This window comes from Chelonia mydas, chromosome 9, assembly GCF_015237465.2.
Source record: "Chelonia mydas isolate rCheMyd1 chromosome 9, rCheMyd1.pri.v2, whole genome shotgun sequence".
NCBI classification, from domain to species: Eukaryota; Metazoa; Chordata; order Testudines; family Cheloniidae; genus Chelonia; species Chelonia mydas.
The window spans coordinates 41870721-41887559 of NC_057855.1; the positions used below are offsets into that span (position 1 = coordinate 41870721).

Sequence of the window (16839 nt, forward strand, 5' to 3'; positions counted from 1 at the left end):
ATGAATAGCTCAAATCTTTATCCCAAAACTCTAATAGAGGTGTTTCTTAATCTTTAATGTATTTAATTGCTGTGTCAGAGAGAGATTAAAATCCTAGATAGTATTAATGCCATAATGCCCATAGTCTTATTTAAATCTCTTTTGAGTCATTACAGTATAATACCGAGTCACATGACTATTCTTCTTTATCCTTTCATTAAAAAGTTTCCATTAATGCTGTCACTAATTGGCCATTTTTAAAATCTTTAATATTCCTCTCCCTATAGGAAACAAAAGCATATTTTTTTACATTCTCCCTAATCATCTTTCTTTTCAGACAGGAAAGTCAGATTTTATTGATCACTCCAAAATATAAACATTAATTTTATCTTTCTGTAAGTTTTTATTTGTTGCTCAGCACTATATATTTGAGCACTTCATACACAATAATTAATGTCTCTTCACAACACCACTCTGAGGTGTGGAAGTAGTATCATCATCCTCATTTTATGGCTGGGGAACTGAGGCACAGTCCAATTTAGGGCTTGTCTATGTGGTAGCGCAGTGTGGACTATGGGATCTGAATTGTAGAGTGCACTAATGTGTTGTGCTCTGACTGCTCCGTGTAGACCATTCTGGCGACACACCGACACCCCTCTGCTATGTAGACAAGCCCATAGTAACTTTCCTACAAGTTGCATAAGACGTCTATGGCAGAGCTAGCAACAGAGCCCAGAACTCTAGTGTCTTGACTAGGCTATCCTGCTCATTAAAGTTGCTATAAAATTGTACTGTTCAGAAAAAAAGTTGGAAGCAAACACAACAGTCTAAAGCGATGCTGTAGTGTTACATTCCAGAATTAAGTTAACTTTCTTCCCCAACCCCCCAGAATATTGTTTGATTCTGTTACCGTTTGGTCCTTTAAACTGACATACGCTGAATTTCCTATAAAGTACATTCCAGAGTAGATTCATCCATACATGTCTCTAGATAACAAAAACCCAAGGAAATTCAGAGTGAAAGCAATTGAGATGGTCCCTGGTTATTGAGGGAAAGATCTTGAGAAATCACATCTAGATTCTGCTGACTTTTAAGATCTTTACCAGTCCAGTTTTTAGTCGTTCTGGTTATTCGGAAAGCAGTCTTCTGGTGATGGACAATGGTTGTGTACAAATTGGTTTTATTAGATCTGTAATGGCATGGGATTGTGTAGGATTGTTCTGTATTAGAGGTAGCTGTATGTTTCGGTCTGTGGGGGCTGTTGATTGTTGGTAATAGCCTCCTATTTTTGGACTCCCAACTGCTCTGTTACTTGAGAAGGATGTAGCTTTTCCTTGCTGAGATAAATATTAGCGAGACAAGGTGGGTGAAGTGATATTTTTTTATTGGACCAACTTTTGTTTGTGAGAGAGACAAGCTTTCCAGAGCTCTTTTTCAGGTCATGTTAAGAGCCACTCATGTTGGACTACAGCTGTGGTTCTCAAACTATTGTATTGGTGACCCCTTCCACATAGCAAACCCCTGAATGTGACCTCCCTTTCAATTAAAACACTTTAAAATATATTTAACACCATTATAAATGCAGGAGGCAAAGTGGAGTTTGGGGTGGAGGCTGACAGCTCACAATCCCCCATGTAATAACCTTGCGACCCCCTGATAGGTCCCGACCCCCAGTTTGAGAACTCCTGGACTACAGCAATGCTCTTTAATGCAGAATGTGGCAATATGCTTACCTAATGTTGTGGGCTGATGTCAGCACACCTGTGCTTCACCACCTGCACTAACTTCCCATCAATTACTGAGCACAATTCAAGATCTTGGTTTTAGTCTCTTAAGCTGTGCGTGGCTTGGACCTTACTATTTTTTGAGACAACTATATCCAGAGCTGAAAACAGATGAGAAATTTTTTGCTGATGTTTCTTTGCTCCTTCTGGTGGTATGACAGAACCTGAAGTCGTTTGTGCATGGATTAGTGCACATTTTTGACTAAGTATTTGTTTGACTGTGGCTTGTTCCTGGGGGAGTTATCTTTATAAATTGGGATGATAGAGAGGGATTTTTTTTTTTACTGTTGCGCTCTGTCTACACTGTATTTGACTCTAAATACCACGGTGGTGGGACCCCTAACGTAAATGAAATTATTTTAGGTCCTCATTAAGAAATTCCCCTGAAACATCCAATCCTTATTCTAATATTAACATTTGTTTGGCATTGTGTCTATATGTAGAAATGTTTTTTCACGTAAGGCAATCAACAAAACTGTTCAAAGAGCAATAACATGTCAGTCAGTTTCCTGCTGATTTGTATTAAAGTATCTGTCGGTGGGAGTAATTGCATCCTTTGAAAAGTTTTTTTTAAAAAGACAGAAAAACAAAACAAAACCTTTTGGCATCAGGGAGATAGAATCCAACAGTCCTGGCACACTTTTACTCTTCACCTCTGGGAATCATGACTGTCGGCATGAGAATTTGTATGTGTCCTTGTTAAATAGACCCTTACATCACTTGGACGTAATAGATGCTTCTAACAATAACTCGATTTGGATTTACTGTGTACCGTCACCAGCTCAATTATATGAATAAAGAGGGGGAGCTGTTGCTGGCGGTAAATAGGGGGAATAATGAGATTCTGGGCAAAATTGTCAGTGTTAGTGGATGAGACTTGATGGCTATATTTCTCAAAACACTGCTCTACTCATTACCAGAACAAAGGGTTCTGATGTGCTTTGGGCAGGCTTTCAATAGAATTATAAATCAGAAAACAAGCATTTACAAAACAAACTAACACTTATATCCTGACAACAATACTGCAGCAAACTCTCCATGCTAATTAACAAACAAAAATGTCATTTTTTAAAGACTGTGATCTTCCTGGGTTTTTCTAAAAAATTGATTTATTTTCTACTCATGGAGCATCCATGGCCACAGCATCAGGAGTCCAATACTATAATTAAAACAAATCTAAAATAATAAGCTATAGTTCTGTCATATCTGTTGGAAGCCTCCATAAAGTGTAAGGTGTGTTTCTTTAGCTTAAAGCTTGCTACACACTGATTCAGATGTTGCCAGGATAAGTTCATTCTACAAACAAAGATAATCAATAATGGTTTGCTTCTGGTCTCAGATTATAAAATTCAAGTAACCATGATTAAGAGTTACTTAACAGATCTTTACTGCCAGGTCAGGACCTGTAGCTAGATCCTGTTCTGCCCAAGATGGTAACCAGCTCCTTGAGCTGCATATAGAAACAAATAACTCCAAGTCCTCTTCAAGGGTAATTCGAAGTAGTGTTTACACACACTGTTAGGCACTCCTACTAACTGGCCCAAAGTAACGATGAACTGAACATGATTCCAAAGATACAAACAATGCTGGCAAATGGTAGATATGTGGATCCAATATAGGTTGCATGCAGAGCTCCTGTCATTCTTTCCAGTGCTTGCTGCTACCAACCAGCTTCATTTAATCTAATCTAGGTTGAATTCGAGCATTTTGCTCTTACCCATATCCAAACGTTTATCAAGTATTGAGAAAACTGCAGGGGGGGCCTGTGGTATCCTAGATCGTATGATATGAGGAATATGCCTTTATGTTATACTTACCTTTGACTTTAATTATAATTGTTATTGTTTTCCATCATAAAATGAAAACACACAATAAAAAAATTGTACATTGTAGTGCAGTCTGCATGTTGTTGGTATTGCAGCCCAAGATGTGTCTCAGTCTCAGTCTAGTAGAAGGACCTGCACACATGCACATTGAAAATCAGAGGTGACAGAGTGGAACATGGAAGAATTCCATCTTACTCAGGGCTATGGCATTGTTAAAAATGGCCATAGTATTCACAAAATTTTGGTACAAAATGAATCCAGAAAAACTCAAGGAATATCAGATGAAATATAAAAGGGTTTTTATTGTTTTAAATATTATCAGTAGGTTATTCAAGCTGTCCGAATGTAAGTTGATACAATGATGTATTGAATGCTGTGACGCATTTGAAATAGGTGTAGAAAAACGAAGAATTTGGGGAACTTTTTTGTGAAATGGTCATGTTTATGTTTACGTATATTAATGTATGTATTAACTCTTGCTATACATTCTTGTACTAAATGTTATATGCTTAATTGGTTACTTTTTTGACAGGGCAAAAAAGATGTTGCTCAGATTTTCAACAACATTCTCAGAAGGCAAATTGGTACAAGAACTCCCACAGTGGAATACATCTGCACTCAGCAAAATATATTGTTCATGTTATTAAAAGGGTATGTATAGTATTCGGTGTAAATAGTTTTATACGAAGTATTGGAGTGTTTTTTTCAGGTAAAAGTAGGATAGTGAGTGGTGAAATGTCCCTTCTTCCTTTGCAATTTATTTAAATAATTTTGCCACAGGGCCTGTAACTTCCCTTAAAGTAACTTAAGTTAAATGGCTAATTTAAGCAATAGAATATCAAAATATGAATCCTTTAATGTGAAGGGTGGCAGGGTGAGAATTGAGAACTAAAACTGCGCTAAAAACATTCTTGTTGGGGTAATGTAACAATAAAATCTGTTCCTTTTCACTGAAATTACTTCATTGTCCAAAGTTTAAACTGTTATTCCTGATCTTAGTTATTTACCAATTGTTTGAATGATTGTTCTAACCTCCGGCTAAATGAACTTGCTGTCCCATCCTCTGAGTTACTGTGTGGCTCCTGCTTCATAGCTATTGGGTAATACAACTACAGAGATATCAACCAGCTCCAACTTGTCTAGATTACTGTATGCCAGATTGCTGTTTCCACCTCTATTCTTGTATTACCTGCATTGTTACATCATAGAATCGTGCCACATCAACTGTGCTCTAGCAAGTCTGCAGCTGCATACCAAAATAGAGGTGTTCTTGAAAACAGAAATTTAAGTAAAAAGCCTTTGTTTCTTAAATTAGGGAACAAACATCCCCCCCCCCCCCCAACCTCAAAATGGACTATTTACATTTCTGTTATTCTGTGGCATGAATAACAGAAAATATTAGAGGTTGCAATCCCATTTTATCATTTTGGGGTAGGAAAGTTCACTAATGACTTAAATAAAACCATTTTTAAAATGTTAACATTTCAAGCACTAATTTTGTATCGGTAGCTGTAGCATGTATACTGATGGATATTGTTCAAGTAAGCTCTCATACATCATGATGTACAGTATACTCCTGATTATCCAAATAGACTGAGGGACACTGATTTTATTTGGATAATTGGGAGTTCGGATAATCAGGAGAGCAGGGCCCATTCAGCCATTGAGCAGTGGGGTGCCCTCCTCCACAACTGGGAGCTCCTCCACAACTGGGGGCTCGTCTTGCTCCTCACAGTACTGCTCTATTTTACAAACCTCCGTGTTATCCGGATCCCTTCCTCGTCCCCCAGCATGCTCGGGGGACAAGAAAGGGATTTGGATAACATGGAGGTTTGGGTAAATGGGGGTATACTGTAGCTGTACTCAAATACTACAGTGATTGGCATGTATAAGAATCTATAGAAAAAATAAAGAATCAGATTAAATAGTTAATCCCTTGGAATAGTAGTTTGCCACATCATGTTGACAGCAATGAGATGTTAAAATAACAGGTTTTGTTTTCTGGATGTTTAAACAAAAAATCTGCTCTTTAGTTTTTCCTTAAAGTTTTTGCATTACGTAGTAATTAGAGATGCTGCCAAGTCTGAAACCTACCAAATGTGTGATGTCATGTTTATGTCACATTGTCTCTTCATTCTCTTTATCTGTGCTACTTGTCTGAGCCAGCAGAGTATCGATACATACAAAATAATTGTTTTACAACGGGAGCAGGAACTTTGCACATTTTAATCCCTGTCTTCCTCATGAACACTAAGAACCCCCTAACAATTTAGAGGAGCAACAAAATGTGTGCTTTTGTATCTTTGCAATTGTAAAGAAATCCAGTGTTCCACAGTGAACTTTTAACTTTTCCTATGCTTCAGTCTCCTTTTGACAGAACCCAAGATATCTTAAAGATTCAAAGGGTAAGATTAGTATTATTAACTGTAGTATAATAGTAAGAACAAATTAATTATATTAAATTCTTATACATGCTTTCTCAAAGTGCTTTACAAAGGAAGGCATAGAAATTGAGGCACAGAGAGGTGAAATGACTTGCCCAAACTGAGAGACTGTTCAGTTGCAGAATCTTCTCCTAACTTCAAGTCCAGGATCGTGTTCAGTGGACCACACTGCTGATTTTTAGGACAGCATAACCTAGAACAGCAACCATGAAACATTTTTATGTGTGCATGAGTAAAAATGTTTGAAACAGGTGTTTGTTTATGATTTATAGAGGTACTTACTGATCTGTTGTATGTCTTACATATGATGCATCTGGTATAGCCAAATTTACATAATTTTAAGATATTATGATGAATGTGAACCAACCATTAGCAGAAGGAACTAGGCTTTGAAAAGTGGGAAAGGTATATGATCTGCCAGAATCCTGTTGATTTAAATATGTGGAGGTACAAGAGACCCATAGATTTCAGGTGACTTTACTTTCAAATTTTGACAGATTGTACTTGCAGTGCAAATGCTTATTCTTTTGACCACGTGGAACGGTCTGTTTGTTCACTTATGAAGTTCACCCCTTAAAAAGTCATACTCGGTATTCCATATAAAATGAAGTTTGGCAGTATACCGGGAGTTATGAATTGTCCATACCACTAGCGGGCAAACTTCTGCTGTCCCAACCTGCAGAGCACCTACTGCACATTTAGAAAAGCCTGCCATGAGTCAAGTTCCACCTGCAGTTATGAGACGAGGGTGTTGATTTTGAGTCTGAACATAAAGTTATGTTTGTTTTGCTGTCCCATTTTATACAAGTGATTCATACAAGCAATGGATTGATCATCTGACTTTGGTAGTGTTTTGTAGAACATCTGAAAGTGGAATTTAATATTGAAATGTTTAAGTTGACTTGATAACATCATATAGCATATTGTTAATTATATATAAAGTTGCAGTACTACAGTACCACATTTTAAAGGTATTTATATAGACTTCTCATTTTGCAGGTACGAATCTCCAGAAATTGCTCTAAATTGTGGAATAATGTTAAGAGAATGCATTAGACATGAACCACTTGCTAAAATAATCTTGTGGTCAGAACAATTCTATGATTTCTTCAGATATGTGGAAATGTCAACATTTGACATTGCTTCAGATGCGTTCGCCACGTTCAAGGTAACTTGCATACCGTATCTAAATAGTTACAATAGCGTACATTTCTCCCGCATCTCAAATATATAATCCCAAATGTCAGGTATTAGTCACATATGGAGTCAGCATATGGAGACAGAGAACAAAGTTTGTGACATTCTCTGTAAAGGGGCTGGATCAACTGAACATTTCTTCCTTCTAAGCACATGGCGATAAGATATTGCTTCAGATACATGTGCAATGTTCAGGGTAACATTTATTCCAGAATTAAAATTTAATAATTTTACTTAGATTGTAAACTCTTCAGGGCGGGGAGGGACTGTCTTATTGTATAGGGTCCTTGCATGATTTGGGACCTCTAGGTGCTAACACTATACAAATAATGAATAGCATAAGTGGACCCTTTGGTGTTGTAGAGCTCCTCTGGTAGTATAGTGGCTTATGTGTCATCCCTGTTGCAGGAGTAGGCCTGGGTTTCCCTGTGCCCCAGTGATCCAAGCAGCTGTATCAGCCCTTGGAGCTGTTGGAAGCCAGCACAAGTTAAGAGCCTTCAAGTTGCTCTGATTTCTCTATGAGAACCAGAACAGCATATAGCAGACCCCTTCCTAAGTTGTGCTATGAGTTTTCACAACCCCAACCAAGGATCTACACCTATATTCCAACTTTTTTTCTTTATTTCCATAGTATATCAAAATCCTTCATTGGATTAATTAGACAAACTCTTCAGAGGCATCCAGAATGAATATTTATTATTTGAATAAATATTTTTTTTAAAATCCGAAAATATTGCTTAAACATAACATACTTTTTCAGGATTTACTTACGAGACACAAGTTGCTGAGTGCAGAATTTTTGGAACAGCATTATGATAGGGTGAGTAAATATATTTAATTCCTCATAACTTTTTGATGTTTGATACAGAATAATTTTCATTTGACTGAAAAAGTTAATACTTTTTCATTTTTTATGTCGTATTGCTTGGGTTCTTAGTTAAGAATTACCAATGACAGTTTACGTATTGCATTCATCAAATTTAGGTTTGCATTTTTTGTGCCATAGTATTTTTAAAATAGAAATTTGTTTTAAAATTCTCAGCATTTCAACATCAAAAACTTAAACTAAGATTTTGAATAGATCTCGCTTTGTGAAACTGTTTTCCACTAGAGGGAGCCCTTTCCCATTTTTTCTGTTGTTTGTATGAAAGCTTTATTCACAAAGGTATGTGATAGTTTTGCTCCATCTGCTGGCCAATTCTGATATTAATAAAAGCTTAAATCATTTCGTAGTCTACAAAATTGTATTGCTTAAAGAAGAACTTCCTTCATTATATGGTAGTCCGAATGTTTAAAGTTCCCAAAATAGCAAAGAAATTAAGCTTCAAAAAAGCTTGTTAGAATTTTAAACACCTGTAATGTAATATTGCAAACCTGGTTTCAGTAGAATTCTAAGTTTTTATTTACATACCTATTACGGATCCCCCCAGTTTAATAAATTCATTCAGAAGCAGGGCTTGTGCCACTTGTAAAGTTCCTGATTTTTCTCTCCATTTAGTTCTTCAGTGAGTATGAGAAGTTACTTCATTCAGAAAATTATGTGACAAAAAGGCAGTCACTTAAGGTAAGGTAGTTTTACTTTGAGTGCACTTTTTTTCCCCAGGACAATTACTTCAATTTCATGGTGAATCGATTTAAATCACAATGGCTTAAATAACTGGTTTGAATCCCAATTTAAAAGAGTAAAAATAGTTGATTTAAATAGCTGTTTTAATAAGGTTTTATTTGTGGACTTGCCAAAGAGTTTATTTTCATCACTTGTTAGCGTGGTTGAATTAAAGCAATCTGAGGTGCACAACAACACAGGCGCCCCTGTGGCCACACCCTTGCAGCATAGCCCTGTCTTCCACTTGGAGTGATGGCGGCAGGGTTAGGGCTGCAGGGGTGGAGCCCAAGGGAAGCATGGACAGCAGGCAGAACCAAAGAGTCTGGAGCAGCGGTAGGGGCCCCCATTTCCCCACAGATGTGTCAGTTGGGGCTTCCTTACCTATCCCAGAGGCACAGATTTGATAGCAGCAGGGCTCCCCCAGTACTTACATTCATCCCTATTTGTGGGGTATCTGTGTGAGTGATATTTCTTGACTGAAAATTTTGTAGCTAGAGACTACTTGATGTTGACTGTCAGCCAGGTGTCTTCAACCACAGTTCTCCAGTTTGAGGATGCAAGAGACATCTTTCATTGTTTTTTATGAAGACTGGCTATTATTCAATCTTCTTGTATTGTAGAAACTTCCACAGGCCTAAATGAGATGAGGGCCCATTGTGATAAAACACTGTACAAACACACATGAAGACAGCGCATGCACCAAAGAGCTTACAGTCAGGCTTTTGGGTGGAACTGTCCAAGGGATGATTTAGACCGGTCTGCACACAGTTTTTACACTGGTATAATATATATCATCGGGGTGTGATTTTATAAAGATATAGATAAAGTAGTACAAGTAAAGCAATGTGATGCCATTACACTGATGTGAACGTGCCTTATACTGGTACAGTTTATCCCCTTTTCTGTGAGAGAATAGCTTTACCAGCATAAGCACTGATTAGTTTTAGACTTATTTCTGCAAAAATACACTTAAATAGATATAATCACTAACCACAGCAACATCATCATAGATATTTATTGAACATCCGTGCTGGTCAGCTGTGTGATGTGTTAATCTTCCATAGGGAAGTATGAGGTTGGAGTGAAGGTATTGCACAGTTGTCAGGAATCAGTTACAGTGCATGTTGGAGGTGTATGGGACTTATTTATAGATGGGCGAGTGCAGTGTGTGGGCATTGATATGTTAAAGAAAGACACATTAACTGGACACACATGCTTGCTTCTAAGTGTTTGAGTCAGCATAGGCGCAGGAAGTAGGAGTGCCAGGTGTGCTGCAAGTTTTATGTGGGGCCCCAGCTGCTGGCCCTGCACCCGGGACTTTACTCTCTGGCCGCCCTCCTGGGGCCCTGTGCCTGGGGCTTGAGTCCCTGTCTCTGTTCCTGGGGCCCCATCTGGTGGCTCCACTCCCAGGCTCCCACTCCCGGCCCCGTGGCTTGGGCTCTGCTCTTGGGGCCCCAGCTGCCAGCCCACGCCCAGGGCTCCACTTCTGGTCCCGGATGCAGGGTCCCGGCTGCCCCCTGGTGGCCCCAGCCTTGGCCCCTTAGCCCTGCCCAGGTCCCCCGTTCCTGGAGACACGTCCCTGCTCCCAGCCCCGGTTCTGGAGGGTGGGGCGGCACGGACAGGGATAAGTGGGGGCATGAGGTAAAAAGTAAAAACTTCTTTCAGCACCCCAGCTATTACGTGTTCCAGTACCACTGTGATTAGGGTGGTTTCCTGTTAAGCAACCACAACTGTTTGTTTATTTTTTCTCTTTTGGAATTTTCTTTTCTTTTGTTATTTTTTAACTGTGTATGGTGTTAGTAGATTATAAGAGACAGGTTCCTTTTCCCCCACAATAATGTTATGTATGTTTGCACGGTTGGGTGGTAATTTCAGACTTGGAACATGTGTAGAAGGTCAAGTCAGTGTTTTCATTTTGTAATCATTTACTAGACAATTTTTAACATTTTTCAGAGTGGTAAAAAAAACAGATGTAGTAGAAAAGATCAGTTTCCAAAGATTAAGTGTTCATTGGGAACCTCAAAAGTGCAACAAAGGACTAAAAAGCAGAGTTGGTCCATTTAACCACAAACTAATATAATTGTCATAGTGCTAATTACTGTTTATATTGTTTAATTTTCTTTTTATTTTAGGTTAAAGTTTGCTTTTTTAAAAAGAAAATGTAACCTTTTAAATTAAGATGATGCAAAAATAACCAAAGACTATAATCATTAGTGACCACACCTGAAAAGTACCTACCCAACATCATGCAGGAATGGTAGAGCCTGGTTCCTCCTATATTCCAGTCCCAGTACCTTAACCACAAAACCATGTTGTACTGTATCAGATTTTATAATTAAAGACTGTTCTGTCTGTGTCAGTGCTTTGTAGAGATGGCCATGTAGGGATAATCCTGTTTTACAGATGCCAGAGCCAGGAACACAGATTTGGCCTGATCTTTGTGCAAAGCAGCATGGCTACATGGATGACTCTTCTTTATAGCTGTTATAGTAGAGACCGAGCTTTTATTACCAACTCTGGTAGAAATGGTCTTGTGCAACCTCTCAGATCCTCTTTTACCTCACCTATAAAATTGGGAGGAAGGATGCCACCTTGACTGTGGATAGCTGACTTATGACAACATCGAATTATCCATTTCAGATACCAGACTACTGAGCGTAGATATGGTATGGTAGCTAGTTATCACCTAGCAATGACATTCGTTACGGGGGTACTGAGAGCCCCTTCTGCTGACATAGCACTGTCCACATCAGCACTTGTCAGTGAAATTTATGCCGGCCAGAGGGTGTGTTTTTTCATTCCTCTGACCTACAAAGGTTTTACCAACAAAAGTGGTAGTGTAGTCACAGGCTAAGGGGAGACAGAAAGGTAGGCAGTTTTTCAGCCATGCTGAGAGAGAGAGAGAATGGAAAAAACACCACATCAAAATACCCTGGACTGGGAGTCAGGAGACCCAAGAGTTGGTTACACCTCTTTTTTTGACAGATGTCAATTACTCAATGTTCTTCACAACCCCTATGAAAAAATTGTATTTGAACTCATAAGATTTCAGTAATACTTCATTGTTCTGTCACATTTTTCCACCCTTAGTTGCTTGGTGAATTGCTATTGGACAGACACAACTTTACAATTATGACAAAATACATCAGTAAACCTGAAAATCTGAAACTAATGATGAATCTTCTACGAGACAAGAGTCGCAACATTCAGTTTGAGGCCTTTCATGTCTTTAAGGTATGGTATCAAAAATCATAAAACCATTGAATAGCTTCTGTAGTATGCCTCATTTACACAGGTAGTAAGGTTAGTCAATAATGATGGCAAACCTCAGATCTGTCTGCTCTGAAAAATTACTTGATTGTTTCTTTTGCTGAAAAGTACTTATTCAGGAAATGCTAAATGGTTTTGTATGGTTATTGTTAGCATAACCTTCCTCTTAAATTCTGTATGAATTGAGCATGATGAAGGGGATGAATGCATGCTAAGATTTCTGAGCATAACTCAACATCATTCTGAGGATTTTAAACAGGTCTGTGTCCTGCTACATGGTACTATGGAGGATACATGTAGTATTTCAAATCAACTAATCAGTTTTGAAAAATCTAAATCACGGGTTGTCTGTTAAAACAAGTTGCCTTTTTGATTAATAGTAGACATAAACTAATGATTAGTAATAGGTTGAGGAGTTAGCTCCATTCAGGAGTAACCCTGCAGAAAGGTTTTAAACCATCTCTAGTCTCTCTAACTATGATGCTAGATATATAAAATCATGCACTTGCTACAGAACTCAATCCTATGAGGTACTGAGTGCCTGCAGCAGGATGTCATGACCAGGCAGCTCCCATTGACATCAGAATTGGGCCCTCAGTGTCTACCTCAATAACATATAAAACTGGTTTTCATTTCAGATTAATCTTCTCAAATATTCCATTTGTTTTTTCATGTGCAGATATTTAGGAGGGAAAACATTCATAACTTTAAACTTGGGCTGTCAATTAATTGCCGTTAACTCAAGTGATTAGTGCAAAACAAATTAACTAGATTTTAAAAAGTCACAATCAGTTTTAATCGCACTGTTAAACAGTAATAGAATAACAATTTAAATTTATTATAAATATTTCTGGATGTTCTACATTTTAAACATATTGATTTCAATTACAACACAAATACAAAGTGAACTGTGCTCCCTTTGTTTTTATTACATTTGCACTGTAAAAAAGGTGAACAAAGTCTAGTATTTTTCAGTTCAACTCGTACAAGTACTGTAGTACAATCTTTTTATCATGAAGGTGCAACTTAAAAATATAGACTTTTTTTTACATAATTACATTAAAAAATAAAACTATATAAAACTTTAGAGCCTACAAGTCCACTCAGTCCTACTTCTTGTTCAGCCAATCACTAAGACAAATAAGTTTGTTTATGTTTACGGGAGATACTGCTGCCTACTTATTTACAATGTCACCTGAAAGTGAAAACAGCCGTTTGCATGGCATTGTTGTAGCTGGCATTGCAAGGCATTTATGTTCCAGATATGCTAAACATTCACACGCTCCTTCATGCTTTGACTTGAAGGCTCTAAAGTTTTACATAGTTTTGTTTTTGAGTGCAGTTATGTAAACAATAATATTATTATATAATTATATAATATTATGTATTATGTAAACAATAATAATTTTACATTTGTAAGTTGCACCTTCACAATAAAGATTGCACTACAGTACTTGTCTGAGGTAAATTCAAAAATACTATCTTTTTACAGTACAAATATTTGTAATAAAAATAATATAAAGTGAGTGCTGTACACTTTGTATTCTGTGTTGTAATTGAAATCAATATATTTGAAAATGTAGAAAAATATTCAAAAATATTTATAATAAATTTAAATTGGTATTCTATTATTGTTTAACAGTGAGATTAAAACTGTGATTAATTGTGACTATTTTTAATCTCGTTACTAATTGCAATTAGTTTTTTAGTCGTTTGACAGCCCTATTTTAAACCATTATCATCTCATTTTTTATTAGCTAAGTGTAATTTTAACTGAGCCTTCTGTTTCCTGTACCTATGCTAAAATCCCTCTTCTTTTGTTGCAGGTGTTTGTAGCCAATCCTAACAAGACACAGCCTATATTAGATATCCTCTTAAAGAACCAGACCAAACTTATTGAGTTCCTCAGCAAGTTTCAGAATGACAGGACCGAGGACGAACAATTTAATGATGAGAAGACCTATTTAGTTAAACAGATCAGGGATTTGAAGAGACCAGCACAGCAAGAAGCTTAATCTCCAACAAACCCCTAAAATATTAAACCCAAATTCAGCATTTGCTGTTAGATATTCAGCATCAGGCACTCTTATCAATTCATGAGGAACATTACTGCTAATCTGCTGTTCAGTGAACGGTTTTTGTTTTCTCTCTCCTTTTTTAGTCCAAGTTGAAAAACATAGCTGCTGCTTTCTTGCACAATGTGGACTTTCTTGATATTTGTGTCATTTCAGAATTCAAAGACACTGCTTGTTTTAGGAGTCCTGGAAAAAGAGATACTAGATTCATGAAAGCAAACATAGATGATAGTTTGGTTTAGGAAAGAAGGTATTAATGTAGTTAAGCAACAGGTTGCATGCTTGCAAATCTGATTAAATCGTATGTTTGCACTTACCTTGTTTGAGATATGAGCACAATGTGACCTGTGCATACATGGCACCATAGTATAAAATTGTATGCCTTGATTAAAAAAAAAAAAGTGCAGTGCTTTACTTGTAATCAAAGGGGAAATGTATCTAAGATGTGAGCTTACTGGGATAAACAGTTGTCTTGCAAATAAACTCAACTTAGCAACTTTTAAAAGAGTGAAATCTTGAGGTTCATAAGGAAAATGTATATAATATGCCTTTCACTGCTTTATAGATTTTTTTTTTCTCATGATTTTCTGAGAATTGAGTTGTAAACTTGGAAATATGTTCTAAGGGTTTTGTTAATTTTACTTTGAAGATATTTCAAACAGTAGAGCTAGCAGTGACACTTCGCATTTCATTTCAACAATGCTTGCTGGTTTCTTTTGTATATAACTCCTAGGCTGCTCATTTCTTTAAAAATATGATTTAATTTGTACAGCAGAGGAATGTTATTGTATTAGTCTGTAACTATTACTTAATATTGAGTTCTGCAAAATGAATGCTCATATGTAGCTGAATACTTCAGATCATCTGAGAATGCTGATTTAACATTTCTTAAATACTGCAGCATCAAAAGGAAAAAAACAATTTATTTGTATTCACTTATCTAATGGGGTGCCATCAATTAGGTTAGGCTAAAATATAGAACTGGAATCCTTTAATCTGTATTCTTACTGGTTAATATTGGCCTTATTCACTTAAATTAGCACTGTGTTCTGCAAATGGTCAAGATTATGATAAACTAATATTGATTCCTTTTTCTTCTGGGGAGTCTACAGAGACCACCTTTGCTTTCTTGGAGTAGATATCTCAGTACAATAGTTGTGAAAGTGAATAATTTCCCCTTGACTTCAAGAAAAATAATTTCATAGATGGCCTACTTGTAACAAAATGATTTAATTTTGTCAAATCCTGTTCTTTAATGCTGCAAACTGTCAGTATTTATAAAAAACAAACTGATTTTGCACCATGTTGGCTTTTGTTACTGTGACCATAACAAAAAACATCTACTAAATATATCTAAACAATGTTATTAAAATTATATCTATTCATCTTATAATTATGCTAAAATCACAACCAACTTATGAGTTGGAGTTTGAATGTTCAAATTCTGCATGGCTGAACCTGATTGAGAATGCCATAAAACTTCTCATTGCTTCCTGTCCTCTTACTAATTACAGTTATTTTCAGTTAGCAAGATGAAAACCCTGATTGACATTTTAGCTAATTTTGAAGCCATTGTGAGGGAAATCAGATAATAGCGCCAGAAAATTGGGTGTTTTCACTCTCGTAATATAAAATGGCTCTTAACATTGTCATTGATCTCTTTAAGGTTCTTAATCTGTCCATAGCAAACTGATTCATATTGTCTCTTGGAAAATAGCAAATTAATCTTACTGAAAATGAGAGATCTCTATTTTTAAAATCATTTCTGTAGGCAGGCAAAATTGGCCATTAGATGGTATTATAGTTCAGCACTAACAGTCTTATATTTTGGTTTATCATAGTTGAGTGGAAGAAAACATTATTTGCCAAATTATTCTCCATAACACACAAGGCTTCCACTTTAGAAAAATGTAGAAATGCTAAAATTTATATATGTAAAGAAGTGAAGAAATTTGGATTGGGGTATTGGTTTTTCTCTCTCTGACTGGGGAACAGTGGATATAAGTTTTTTAACATATGAAAGCATTTGAATGTTGGCGTTCAAGAAAAAGTTGTATTTAAATTTAAGATCATTTTGACATGCTATTCATATTAAATTCTACTGTACTGGAAGTAGTTTCTTCTCATCTGCGTGAAGGCTTAAAGATATTACTAAAAGTTATTTAATGTGAGGTTGTTGTTTTTTTTAAATATTGATGTATACAGTTGTAATTCTACTTCCATGAAAGTATTTCATTTCTCCTGAGGAAAAAATGCATTTCTTACCAGAAAATCTGGCTGGCCCCATAATTTAAATTGAAATAAAATTTTGAAGAAAATCCATTATGTGCTTTATTGTGTTTGAAAATGTCAAGTTTCATGTGGATCTGAATACTCACCTCTTTAGTGCCTTAAAGGAGTACATGCTGCATCACTTCTAAATCATAAGTTTGCAAATGAAATAGAATTACTGAAGGTAGTTAAATCCAAAGCAGACTGTGAAGAGTTGCAAACAGATCTCATAAAACTAGATGACCGGGCAACAAAATGGCAGATGAAATTCAGTGTTGATAAATGCAAAGTAATGCACATTGAAAAACATCATCTCAACTATACATACAAAATGAGGGAGTCTAAATTAGCTATTACCACTCAAGAAAGATCTTGGAGTCATTGTGG

At 36.6% G+C, this 16839-nt stretch overlaps 1 protein-coding gene across 8 annotated transcripts in view; it reads left to right on the forward strand.

The window, feature by feature from the left end:
• CAB39 (calcium binding protein 39) overlaps positions 1–16503 on the forward strand; it is a 67717-nt gene extending 51214 nt beyond the window's left edge. For all 8 annotated transcript variants that reach the window (XM_027824906.3, XM_043522749.1, XM_043522750.1 and 5 more), the window contains 6 exons: positions 4122–4240; positions 7033–7201; positions 7991–8050; positions 8729–8794; positions 11927–12070; positions 13933–16503. In XM_027824906.3, coding sequence (XP_027680707.1) covers positions 4122–4240; positions 7033–7201; positions 7991–8050; positions 8729–8794; positions 11927–12070; positions 13933–14121 — 747 coding nt within the window. In that variant the 3' untranslated portion in view covers positions 14122–16503. The remainder of the gene's footprint in view (positions 1–4121; positions 4241–7032; positions 7202–7990; positions 8051–8728; positions 8795–11926; positions 12071–13932) is intronic.
• Positions 16504–16839: the final 336 nt, after the last annotated feature.